The sequence below is a fragment of the Aspergillus brunneoviolaceus genome (assembly GCF_003184695.1).
Source record: "Aspergillus brunneoviolaceus CBS 621.78 unplaced genomic scaffold BO95scaffold_13, whole genome shotgun sequence".
Lineage (NCBI taxonomy): Eukaryota > Fungi > Ascomycota > Eurotiomycetes > Eurotiales > Aspergillaceae > Aspergillus > Aspergillus brunneoviolaceus.
The window spans coordinates 83459-97274 of NW_020290743.1; the positions used below are offsets into that span (position 1 = coordinate 83459).

At 50.6% G+C, this 13816-nt stretch overlaps 1 protein-coding gene across 1 annotated transcript; it reads left to right on the forward strand.

Annotated features, from left to right (window-relative positions):
* Positions 1 to 10906: 10906 nt before the first annotated feature.
* BO95DRAFT_356423 (protein phosphatase regulator GAC1) lies at positions 10907 to 12988 on the forward strand (the record flags this gene model as incomplete). Its single annotated transcript, XM_025582305.1, has 1 exon — positions 10907 to 12988. One exon carries the CDS (start codon positions 10907 to 10909, stop codon positions 12986 to 12988), a length of 2082 nt encoding a protein of 693 aa, XP_025445107.1.
* Positions 12989 to 13816: the final 828 nt, after the last annotated feature.

The window sequence follows — 13816 nt, forward strand, 5'->3', positions numbered from 1 at the left end:
AACAAAGCTGTGTAGGATGATATCAGGAGAGGTGAGTGTCATGACTGATTTAGGAGATTGTGTGTGTGTGCAGCAGAGGCAAAGGGGCGAAGGGATTGTTTTTGCCTCAGGCTGGTTGGGTTTGGTATACTACTAGGCTAGAGTAACTGGCTAGTTTGAAAGAATATAATGGAAGGTAGAGGCGGAAGCGGCGAGGTTTACTGTACTGAGTGGCTTACAGGGGTGAATCTATTTTAAAAAGTGATGGGATTCGCCTCTTTGGTCTGTCTGTCTTCTAGGACATCGATGTATATGGATGTACTCGAGGGTCTCTTCTTCTAATTCTAGATGGTACAACATGTACTCCTTTTGCCGCTCAAAAATGATTTGCCTCTCTTGTTCTACAGAGGATTCTGGCTTGCTCAAGGATTGTCAAGATTGTCCATCTCGGAGGGGGTTCTACTGGTTCTATTGACATCTGGACGGCGGGTAGGCGCATCAAGGGGCGGCGTTTGGAAGGGTCGCCCGTGGTCCATTGCCACCACTCGATCAGCGGGTAGGGATACATTCCCATTGTGGAGGCGTTGTACTGTCGTAAACGTAGGGCGTTTGTATTGTCTCATGTCAGTGGCGAGCCCCTGCACGAGGTGATGCTCTATCTGAATAGGACTACTTCACGAGGCGGGGAAGGAGAGGTGGCTGTGGCAAGGAGAAACATACAACGTTTGGGAAGTGGACCCCCAGACGGCGCAGGTTGAGAAAGTCACAGTGGAGGCGTCTATACCGATATGTGCTTACGGGTCGGGTTGGTTGGTTGGTTGGAGGTTTGTAAGCATTGGCTAGAGACTGCCAAGAGGCCTAGGAAGAAGGTTTGATGCACCTTTGCTGCGTCCGTGGTTTGAAGTTCAATGTGTTGTCTGGCTTGGTAGCCTGATGTAGCGTCCACACTGAGATTGAATGGCGTACCCCATGAGACGGAGATAACCTCCTGCACCGTTCTGGAAGAAAAGAACGAGTGCTGAATGATCTTGGTGACAGGCGACTTGCCTGCAAGATTGTTCAAATGAGAAATTCCGATGGTCATGTTGACAATAGCATGGTGGCTGTTAAGCCATGACAGGGTGAAGAAGCGCCAAGGGTGCCCATATACCTGTGGGTACTTGTATAATTGGCCATAGTATGGTATAGACTCCCGTAATGGCGTTGTCGCGACTGAGGGTAAGCGACTAGACGCAGGCAGAGAGCATGAGTTGGCAGACCAGGGGCCACACTGTTGCGTATATGATGTGCTCCAGGGTATCTGTACCCCGCAAAGGCTGTGCTCTTGTCAAGTGACTAGCTCGAGGATAGGGCGGTTGGGACCCAGTAAAAGTGCGAGAGAGAGGGAAAAGCTGTATGTCGTGATATTGCAGTGCGGAGGGGACGGATCGAAGCCATCCTGTACGGCCATCTTAACGGAAGGCTGCTATAGCTGCACACCCCACATTCGCGGACCGCGACGCTCAACGTTTCCCATTGAGGAAGAAAAGAAAGAGGGGAAACACGGTCGGCTGGCGATAAGTCGGACTGAAACTCACACACAGCAGGGGGAGGAGGGGTTTTGCGCGCTCAGACAATGTGTATGGCATGTTTGTCACTCTGCTAACCTAGGCGTTTCTCTCTTCCCTGCTAGTCAAGAAGTGGTGTCTGTGCTCGACGGGACCCCCGGTCCAGTGGCATTACCGTCCAGGCTTGCGTGGCGGAAGGATGAAGCCCGCGCTAATGGGACACTCTCCTCCGGGTCGAGGTTGAGAGTCTGAATGCCCGAGATCAATGAAATTGAAGGTTTTGGGGCGGGGTGGACAGGACAGGACGGGCGGCTTGGATGTCTGTTGCATGAGGGTATAGCTGTCATGTGTACTGGCGCGGTGTGATTGCAGATTGCGGTTGGTCGGATATGCACGCCCATCCCTTGTTGTATCGTCAGTTGCTGTGCTGATGGTCAACACCGGGGTTATTTGCTGCTGGCTAATGTGGTTAGTAAGTGTATAACGTGCGTTAGATTGCATTGCTGCTGAGCGTAAACAGTCGTTTCTCAAACATCGATCTGCCCTTCCGACTGATCCGTGTTTGTGACAGCCTCTCTGTCCGGAGAGGCTTCAGTCTACTGCATCTTTCTGTCTTCTCCGCGGATCCCCCTCTATCCGGTCTCGTTCCCTCCTCACCTGTGGGTGTGGGGGTGGGCTGTTAAGCGAGTGATCAGATCCAAGGGGTCAACCACAACTTGGTCTGGGAATGTGGAGAATGAAGAATGAGGAAAGCGGAAGTCATGCACTTTCGGTGCAAACAATTGGAAAATGACGACAGTGCCACGTGACAAGCCCACTGCTGTGGGTATTCGCGGTGAAAGGCGGCAGAATGGGTGGAGAGATAAGATAATGATGTCATACTATACATACTGCAACCAAGCTGCTGGCCCGGCAACAGAACAGTACAGTACAGTACACTTTCTACAGTACATTGCTTCTACAGACATATCACATTGACGCACACAATGAAGCTGCGGAGATCTTCTCCGCAGTATCTACTGCATGGCGGACGTAGACTAAGTAAAGATGGACTTCAACCCCAGATTGTATGCATGGAGCTTAACAGGACACAATCAAAGCTTTGCAATGGAGATATAGTTGAAGCCTGCTATCTCTTGCAGTGACCACGGGCTAAGAGCGAGTGGCCTGAGGCAACGACTGCCTAGTAGGCTTGCAGACTCTCTCTCAATCCAAAGCGAGAGTCTAACCACCAGAAGGGCTACCAAAGTTGAATCATTAGGCCAAGATCGGGCATCTAACCATTCGTAGAAAGGAAGAACGAAATGCGAAAGAAGGTCAGCTCTATCTTCACGACTCCTTCTTCGACGGACACTGACACCGCAGAATTTCTTCCGTGGCCATCGCGGATAACTGATTGAAGTAGCAAGGGTCTCAGTAGCATAACGGTAGCACGCTGTGCCACCATGATCAAAGATCAACGGGATAGAGTGATTTACAAGCTTTCGAGAATAATGCCCGAGGTATCCATTGCCTGCATCAAACCCACGGTGAACTTCCAAATGAGGGTCTACTGCCCGCCCTTATCTTGCATGCGTGGGTTCAGCTGCCCTCGAGATCAGAACTCATCGGCCATATCATGTTGATGATTGCGTTATCTTACAACAGAGCAAACAAACTTCGCCCAGAAGATCATTCTCCGCAAACATCAATATGGTAGACGCGTTAACCACCTGTGTGACTCTGACCGGAACTCCTTGGAACGCAGATCACGGGGACAGAACTCTGGTCCATGCTCAGATCGTGCTGATAAGCGTTCTGGTGCCAGAGGGTTATGGCGGCAGTTGCCAGCCTTGGGCATTATTGAGATAGAGTGATATGGGGTAATTACCACGCATCCGGGGTCAACTACCACGCACGGGCCTGTCCATCCTCGCTATCATTCCGAGATGTCCCGTACAACCCCCGCAGGTCTATAGTTTCTGGGTTTGTAGCCCGACGAACGATGTCTGTCACCGCGCAATTGATCCTACGGACACGGTCTCCTTCCTGTACCCCAGTGATCAACAATCATGTGGTCCACGACTACACAAATTCAAAACTCCGCTCTACCATGCAACCCATTACTCGCGTCCGGCCAAAGCTGCTCATTCAGCGAGAGCTGCGGTTGTCGGGTAATGAAAATCGTCTAAGGAACCCCGCCTATCTCTAGGAGCAAACAATCACGGCCGAGTCCGAAAGTTCATCGCAAGGCTCGTGAAGCTCAATAGCCGGTCAGAACCAACAGCACGCAATAGTTCCTGCATCACGATACACAGCATAGCCGTCACTGCGTCAGTTCGGCGAGAGAATGATGAGAACAACCAATCGGTCACCCTGATTGCCTCAAGGGATTCATTCAACGAGGGCAGCGCAGCTCAACAGAACACGAAGACAGATCCCCCATGGGGTCCCCAGCTTCAGACGCTGCTCGGAAGACAGTCGTGCGTGACAGTATCTCCACAAATTCCTAGCTTGCATGCAAAGCATTGGAGCTTGCGACGCACCGGGGAGGTCGAGACCACGTCGGTTATCGGATCAAACTGAAGCTGTATCGCGTGCTGCTGCTGCTGCTGCTAGTCCTCCACCAACATTCCGCTGACAAGGAAGATAAGATATCCTGTGCTGGACGCAATGGGTTGGATTCCACTTCTGTCATGCTATACCCTGGCCGCGGGTAGCCAATCTGGACTCACGGGACAAGCTCTAGATACGAGCAGAGGAAGTTGACAGACTTTGTTGACCGCCTAGTGCGGAGAGTTTCGTAAGCTTTGACGCAAAAAAGTTAAATTCGTTGATTTTGGAGACGCCCGTACTTTGACAGGGCTGGGAGCAGGAGGAGAAAAGAGGAGAAGGAAGTCGGAGACTAAAGACTAAAAGACGCCAGGGCTCGAACGTGGCGGTAGGGGCCGATCAGCGAATTACGGTGGTGCTACTCGGCGCCGCCTTTCCGCCAGGGCGCTCGACCACCCGCCGTAGTGCCAACTGTAGCAGAGCTGCCACAGTACTAGCAGTACTAGCAGTACTAGCAGACTTTTAGCACGACGAAGGTTAAGAAAGAGGGGAAAGCTAGGGTCTATAATCAGTGTCAGTGCTCAAACTCTGCTAGTTTCAGGGGGCTTGGGGGCTTGGGGGTTTCGCGTCTCGGACGGCGTCTGAGTGGGAATTTAGTGTGATGCACGTCAATTGCAGTGGGAACCCACCAGAAAGCTCCGGTAAGAAAGGCATTGTATGTTGTGCTCGGGGAAAAACACGATAACAGTTACATCCTCTATCTGCAGATTGATCTGCTTCCCTCCGCGCTCAAGAAAAGTCGGGATGGCGCCCCCTTTCCATACCCTTTTGGCCACCTTATGGGAGGAACAGGGATTCGATTTTGTTTCTCTCTCAGTCCTGCGTGAGACAGACGGTCAGCGCGGTGTGAGTATTGGGGCTAGATTGAGCAGCGACGCAGCGGATGGCTTGAATGCTAGAAAATTAGTATGCTTCTGGATCTGCAGGAATGTGCAAGGCGCAATCAAATTAGGTGTCTCTAAGCCAACTTCATAAGCTCGGAGAGGTCCTTGCGGGAAGGTCGATCGCGCTTCGGGAAGTGCCAAGAGACCAGAGTTGCATTAGAAACAGTAGATATCTCGTTCTCATGTCGCCCCCCATGCAGCAGGAACGGTCTGGTCGGTCTGGTCGCTATGTACAGTCCAGTCGGCTTGGTTAGTCCGCCTGTCAATCAGCCCAGATGAGATTGCTGTCCCGTCAATGAATGAGAGAGATGCTGGGTCTCCGCCGTGGCTTGTGGCAATTTAGACATGATGTCCTGAGTAGGAGCGAATTGAGTTGCGGAGTCGCGCAATAGAGGAGGAGACCGACCGGGGGGCCGGAGGCGCCCTGTCGTGCGGTGAGTCGAGACAAGATAAGACCGGCATGGGGCATGAGGGTGGGTGAGACAAGCGCCCGCCCGAGACGGAGACCCCCTTCAGAACGAGAAAATGAAGGTAGAGCGACAGGTACAGTCGAACGATCTCGCTCTGGGTTATCCGTGTTTTGGAAAAGTGGCCGTGGTGGTTGGTGCAGTCCATGGTGGGTGGGTGGTGGTGGTGGTAGAGAGGTGTAGTCCACTGTGCCAGTGAACGATATACCTACCTATTTTGGGGAAACTGAGCCAGATCCCCGGCCAATCCTGATGGGGGCGAAGCCCTTCACCTCAGCTTCCGATTTTAGCGAGAAGGTTAATTAATGAAAAAAGAGGTCTGGACATTACAACCAGTTACACACAAAACCCTACTTGGAAACAGGAATTGCATGATATTCGAGATACCTCATTTTTCTCGAGTCTTATTGATCAATGAGCAAAATCTACATGCGGCACGTCGCACCATTGCTACAAACTCCTCGGATGGGTTGATAAGAATATGTACAGTACCGTGTAGTTTGAGCGAAGATGAAGTCTTTGATTCAAGGTGTCAGATTGTTCAATTGGGTGGCGAAAGTGGTGGTTCTGTGCGTAGTCCGATCCCGCAATGATGGGATAGCATCATAGCCCGATCGTGGTTATCATGACTGGTTATCAGTCATATCATTCATATCGATGATGAGCCTCTAGTGCCAAGAAATATGTCATGGAGAGGGCCTTCGAGACTTTTAAAAGGGTCATCGCCCGACAACGGAAGCAAGCGTTCATCTCCAGGCTCCATCCATAAGTTACTCCACGCATGCTTCGTTTGTGTCTCGGCTCTCGGTTGCAGAGCAGTCGGCCAATCTGTTTGGCCAGACCAAGGCAGCACAGAGGACAGTGGAATTCGCAACTCCCCTCATGGTCTGTGCAGACTCCAGAAAATTTTTTGAACGTGACGACTGGAGACCTGACACCACCAAGAATGCGTCTCGACCTTCGACCCGGCAAACAGTGCTCCAGCAGTGCAGGGTACTGATGTCATAGTCCGGGAATTTCCTTGGAAAATCAGTCGTTGGCCCGAACGACGCTAGTGCTTAGCACATCAATCAAATTTAACCACTCCAGCTTAACGGGTGGGTAACCCCCCTCAGTGGGCACCCCACTTGAAATGTACTTGAGTACGTAGAAAAGTCATCTAGGCTCCGAAGTCCGAGGAGAAGATACTCACTCTCATACATGTCTCCGACTCTTCGAGACCAGAAGAATAAGCAAAACCACACCCGAAAAGGGGATATATCATATATACTCTCTGTATTGTAATCTAGCTAAGTACTGTGCGTGCCTCTGCTACTCTAGACGTGCAGCTCCAGCAGCTGTATCTTGGTAGATCTCCCACGCCTGTAAACTTTGCTTGCTTCTCTCGTCCATCGCACATCTGCGTCTAGGTCTGTAGAAGTTTTCGCTTCAGTATCCCAAATTGTAAAATCCCACGCTGATCAGCTTCCCCCCCCTCAATGTGGAAATAAAAAATGAAGACACTTCATTCCAATTGACGGAGGGGCCACTCGACCATCGGTACTTACGCCATACGGGGACCACCGGCCGGAAGCTGGGGTCACTGTTCCAAGGCTGGGAACGCGACAAGCCAGGAGGCAGGGCCGAGTATACATGGAAGTGGGAACTTTTAGCAAAGCGCTTCATCAATCAATGATACTGAGGGAAGCTGTCCGGCCAGATGAAGCTGTAAGATACTGTCCGTGATTGGCAGGTGGTCGACACCAGTGATGGGAGGAGTCTAATATACATCGAACACAGACTTTTGGTGTGGGCAGCATTTCTAACGCTCCCCAACATTTTTTGCCCTCTAGACCTTCGACAGACACTTCCGGAACCGCTGGTTGGGCGGTGGCGACTTTTAGACCGGCGCTAACCAAGAGCCTGGAAGCCCCTGAACATGTAAGTTAGGTAGGCATAAGAGAAGACCGAGAAGAAAGAGAAAAAAAAAAGGCCCGGAGGAGGGGTGGAGGAAGGAGGGGAATGGAGGAAGAACACTGGGGGTGGAGACTCAACCATGGTTACTGATACGTAAATAGCCCTTAACCTTCTCTCTTCTCTAACACTATGTAACTATGTACTGTACTACGACATGCTGCCTACGGCTGCGCACAATTTATCGGGTCAAGGCGGGCTGTACCATGACATGGTTTGATCGGGAGGGTCTTTTGAGCTAGCAACACCACCGGCAGCAGCAGTAACAGTCTAACAGTCCATCGGTCGCTTCGCTTGGTCGCTCGGCTGGCTGGCTCTCAGACTCTCTCGAGACACGGTCGGGTGGGAGAACGTGAGTCCTTGCATAGGTCGATCAGACACGACACCCCGAGTTCTCTTATCGATCGAGATAACCGATTCCATGGGACTGGGGACTGGTGTGAATTTATCACCATTTCCGAATGGTCAAGAAGAGGTTCTTCGTCTTTTATCATCATCATCATCACCATTAAAATCGTACTCATCATCATCGTCATCATTCTAGGTTGGTGTCGTAATCTGAGACCGACAAAGAAAGGACCGTTTCGGTATGGTGACCGATATCATGGAAGCCCTCGGAAGCGATGCAGCCATGCCTTGAAATTCGACATTCTTCTGGACTAGCACGTACATCATACCTTCTCCGACCGGACTAGAGTAGGACCTACCTACATCGTTACACACATACCTCCAATGAACAACAACCTAGATATGAGAGACTAAAAGAGACTAACTAGAGTACTCCGGCCATGCAGCCTTGAAGATCACCTGTCCCCCACTCCAGCCACATGTGGTGAAGTGCTTTGATATCAGTGATAGTCATGATAACCATAGTTGTGGTGATGATGTGCGATTAGGGTTCCCGATGGCGCAAACGTGAGGAACCAGGGAAAATCTATCTCAGAATGGGGAGGAAATGACGGGGATAAGGAGGGGAGGGGTGTTCAAGATGTCAAACCGAACGAGGATTGAAGGAGATCATTATTGATAATCCCTGATTGTCATGGTGCCATCCGGGTACCGAAGGGATAGGGAATGCGATCGGGAGGCGAAGGAACCCGGGCAGGACAAGGCAGGCCAAGGTATACCCGTAGAGAGGGAGAGGGAGTTTGTGAGTGATTGAATGAGAGTGTAGTACTGTAGACTACTCGTAGTTTGTTAGAGACCGACCGACCGACCGACCGACCGACCGTCTTACAATCCTACTGCCATCATACAATCAATCAATCTTAACTCTTTTTTGCATTTTCCAAGGTTTTTTTTGTTCTTTTTTTTTTTTCTTTTTTTTTTTCCTTTACTAATTTTTTCTTGATCCCTTCACTACACTACCTACTCCTCCCTCCCTCCCTCCCTTCCATGCGTACGGACATACGACAGTGGACGTACCGATATTCATGGGGTCCACCAGGCCGGAACGCATTGACTGGACAGTTGGGGATCGTCCCCAGTCCCAGACCGTTCGATCGCCTATTTTAAGTTGGTTAGTAGCATCCCAGCACTCGTATTTACCACTAATACCACGGCCACCTTCATCACCATCATCCTCTCATCTTCTCGCTCCCGCTCCGGGTACGGCGGCAACTTGGTAGTCCAAGGTACCGACTTGTAGCTTCGATCCCACTCTGTTATCGCTTTCTGCCCCTGTCATGTCACCACCCGTTTTCGCCTTCATCTTCATAGATTAACCAATTCAAGTAGTCATTTCATATTACAGTTTGCTTCAGGAGGGGTAAGAACAGAGAGACAGACACACCAGGAGGAAGAGATGAGGGGCTAGACATCTGTTGCTTTCGGAGATCTCGAAGTCAAAATTGAATCTGGAGCGATGGAAGAAGGAAATCTACGAAGCAACTACTCGATGCAGTCGATGCAGTCTGAAAGAACGGACCCGCTTCATCTACTGCCCGCTTTAGTTTTTTGCCCCTCCCTGGCTGGCAGTGGGCAGTGGGCGATGGGTGAATGAACGAGCGAAAGAGAGACATCCATTGCAGAACGAGACGAACGAGACCGTACTAGGTACCGAATTTTCCATTTCCTTGCCTGGGCGGCGGCGGCTTCGTTCTTCGACTTCTTCTTCTGCTTGCCTACCTGCTCTGCTGCAAGTTGCAACAACGTCCGAGCTCCTCCTTCCCTTATCAATATCATTCCTGAATTATGTCGAGCTTTTCTGATTAGGAATCTCTTTTGCTGGGGTGGGTGGGACATTTATTTTTCTCTCTAAATAATAAATATTCATTTATTATTTTTATTATCCTTATTTTTGACTCTCCGGATATTTTAATTTATTTTCAGACATGTAATTAAATCCTCTTTTTTGTTTTATTTTTTTTTCAACGCTCTCTCTTTCTTTCTGAGTCTGAATCTTCTTATTATTCTTAATCTTCTTCGACTATCTTCTCTCTATACCGACCGTCAACTGCGGCTCACTCCATTTCCCACTCCGCCCTGGGCCTGTCATCTTTCATATACTCACTCCATTTTCCCATTTCCTTCCCCATCCTTCCCCGACAAGCCCGCCATCGAATCCTGGTCCTCCGTTCTCCCTCCCCCTCCCTTCCTCCCCTCCATCCCGATTTACTTCTTTGTATCTACTTCAATCCCGGTTCGCCTTCAACCAACCCACCCAACCAACCAAACCCGAATTCCGTTCTTCTTATTATTCTGCTTCTTTTCTTCTTTTCTTCTTTTCTTCTGACATCCTCCTCCTCTTCTTCCATTCCACGTTTTTACTTCCGATCAATTATATCCCTGGCGGTTGCTGTCTTGTTTCTTTCAACGTCAATCTCATCAATGTCGCAATCAAACTGATGTCGCATCTCCAAGGTAAGTACGTGCTTGACAGAACCGAATCTCCAGCCTCCTCCGCCTGTCTGCGTCGCCTCTCACTTCCAATGGCAACCTCTTTCCTCTCTCCCTCCTCCCTCGCGCAATTAGAGATTTCAAGATGTATCCCCGGTGATTTGTTTGGTCGCAATCGCTTCGTTCTCAATTCGTACCACTGCCTGGGATCCTGTTATGTGTCGTAACACCTTGTTTGCTGCATCTGCCCTCCGCACCAAGCCTTTGCCTCCAACGCTCCTTCTACTTATCGGCACCCACTGGAACGTCGCCAGTCACACCACTCTTCCTCCACTTTTCGCTGCACGCCCAGCTCTGTCATCAACTCACTCAACCATCTTTCCTTCCCACTTATTTCCCTCGTCCTGACGCGGGTCGAAGCTTCTGTCCCTCCTGCTCCACTGTCTCACGCTGCGTTTCCAACTTGGATGCTCGGAACTGACTGGAAGATAAGACCACTTTCAAAGACGCCATATCCCCGGACCTCTAGTCTCTTGATCAAAGACAGGCGTTCTTTCTCTCGCAACTCACCTCGCTTCTGGAGGACTCTCATCAATTCACTATCCACCCCCCCCCGTTCTGTGTTGCATCACACAAGGTCGGCCGGATGCCCTACACTGCGCCATTGAAGACGTCGCCTTCCGCGCAGCACATTGAACACTCTCCACTCACCTCCAATTCCTGTCCCAACTCGCCCACCGTGGTCTCTTCACACCCTCCCCGTCCACACCTACCTCGCTCCTACTCCTCGACGTCTTATGTACGGAGGCATCGGAGGAGCCCTTCCAATAGCAAAGCCTTCGTCTTCCCTGAGCCCGATCACTCGTCAAAACCAGACCATGTCAGCTACTCCCAGTCGAGTATTCGAAAGTCTCCTCCTCCCTTGAGTGACGCGGTCATTCCTCCAGGGGCCCTGATCTCTCCTCCTGATTCTGCTCCTAACTCCAGTGATGAAGAGACATCATATCGACCGCAGGGCGAGCTGCAACTGGAGAAATTAGAGGCAGCCGTGAGGTCGATTGAGCAAAGAAGGATGTCCTCACCAGAGAGACCGGTTGATGAAGATACGTCGTCTTCAAGCATGGCTGCTTCAACCGCCGACTCCGTGAAACATATGCGGCCGCCTCTTTCTCGAGAAGCTCGCAAGATCTCTCATTCACGTTCGGCGACCGAGTCTTTAGTTGACCACAAGCAAGATGAAGTCTTAACTACCTCCCCGGAAGAAAGTGATCGGGATGACGAACCTCGTGTGAAGCACCCAATGGTACGCAAGAAGTCAGGAGAGCTCGTTCGGCCCGCTCTTCGTCCAGCTTCGGCTCGACGGCGTCCGTCCAGTATGCCGGGAACGCCGACATTTTCCAAGGCTGTGCACTTCGATGCTCAATTGGAACACATCCGGCACTTTCTGCAGCTGGACAAACCCCAGGCTGTCAGTGCTGACACATCTCCTGTCGACGACTATGATGCTGCCGGGGAGTTTCCTTTCCGTCACACACCTCATGACAGCACTTCGGAATGGGAGATCACGCTCAACAACTTCCCTACTGATGTCTCCTCCCGCGCCCATCAGCGTGTCCGCCTGGAACGTCTATATCTCTCTCCTGACAAGCATACCCTGATCGGTGTTGTGGCTGTTGCCAACTTGGCCTTTCACAAACATGTTGCGGCTCGTTTCACCCTGGATCATTGGAAAACGGTATCAGAAGTAACCGCAGAGTACAACAACCAATCTCGACGGGAGCATGCCCACGATGCTTATGACAGGTTCTCATTTAATATCAAGCTGAATGATCAGACAAACCTTGAAAAGAAGACGATGTTTGTGTGCATACGCTACAATGTCGAAGGCCAAGAGTATTGGGACAACAACCACCACAAGAACTTTCAAGTCAATTTCACGAAGATCACCAAACCGAAGGTCGGGCAGACGAACCCCCAGCCAACGAAGCCTCGCACCGCGTTGCCTCGCAGCAGGAGCTTTGTGGTGTCCACCACTCGCCCCCATTCGATGCCTCCGTCGTTTGACAACTTTTCCGAGATGGATAAGTATATATCTTTCGGCAACTCACCCAAGCCCGCCAAGGAAACTCAATTGTGTGATGATGAGCCGCATGATGTTGAGGTTGCTGCTCCCATTCGTCGTGATAAGCAGAATCATCAGGTTTTTGGCAACCGCTATGACTTTGAGGCATCATTGACGGCGGCTATGAAGACCAAACCGACGCATGACCGAACAACCTTGGCTGCCCGCGCCAAATCCAACCCCTCGCCGCATGGTCATCATCAGCACACTTCAGAGAAGCGGATGAGTCCTCGTGATAACGTCTCCAGCCATGCAAACGGCAATGGCCATCAAACAAGTTCTGTGTCCAGTCACAAACCCTCCACCCTAGTATCGAGCAAACCACATCGCGAGTCCTCCGTATATAAGGAGCTGGTGGATAAGTATTGTTTCTTCGGCTCGCCTAACTTCTCGACGGACGGGAACGAGTCCACGGCCGTCAAGGACTTTGCAAGCCGAACAAGCTCCAGCAGCAGTTCCAGCGCAGGTTCTCCATGCTCGTCACCTCACATCGAGGCGGCATATGGTGCCGATTCACGAACTTCCTCCCCTAGTCACATCGGATTCCCCTACATTCAGAATAATTTCCTCAAAGAAACCAACACCCCAGCAATTATCCAAGGATGAACCAAGAACCCCCATCCTCCCGAAACCGTCCTCTTCCTCCATTGAATGTCGATACATATCTCAGACTTTGTAACCGGACGATACGATGCTTGTTTGGATGGGCAGGCATCGCCTTGTTACATGCGACTTCTTCCACCTCCGGTCCGATTATCTCGACGACGTCATTCTACTTTTCCGCAATCAGATGCGCGTGCCACAGACACATTTGCAAAACTGTTTGGCAAATTTTCAGCGCGAGCAGTCAGGGTTCAGCCGCCCTTTGGCTCTCGGTATATTTCTCGGATACGCGGTCTGGGGCGTCAGGCCCCGGATTCTTTGCGATGTGTAATAAACCGCGAGAATCCGGGATGATGCCGGACAAGTTATCCTGTTTATTAATTTACATTTAACCAAGTAGTGGTTCACTACGATGACTATTATGACCTGATGGCTTTTATCGTTTCTCCTCGACTGTCCCAACTCTGTTCAGATCACTTGTTGTTTGTTGATTACTTGTATGTCCGTGAGATTCAGAAGGCGTTTGTTTAAAAAAGTCGATCTGCATCGGCCTTATCTGCTTCTTCGTGCTCAGCATCTTGTTCCTCCTGCCTCTGCCAGCGTTCGTACATGTTCTATTGTGGGTGGGGCCGGCAAAGATGGCTTGTCGTTATTTAATGTGTCATTTGACGAGAGGAGTTTTTGGGATGTCCGGATGCAGTCTGAAGCCTGACTGGGTGAATCACAGAACATCTTCACTTTGCACATGAAGGTTGCGAGTAGATGTAGATGTAGATGTAGGATAATAGTTTTGCATGTTGTAGCCAGTGCTAGGCCAGTTGTCAATGGGAA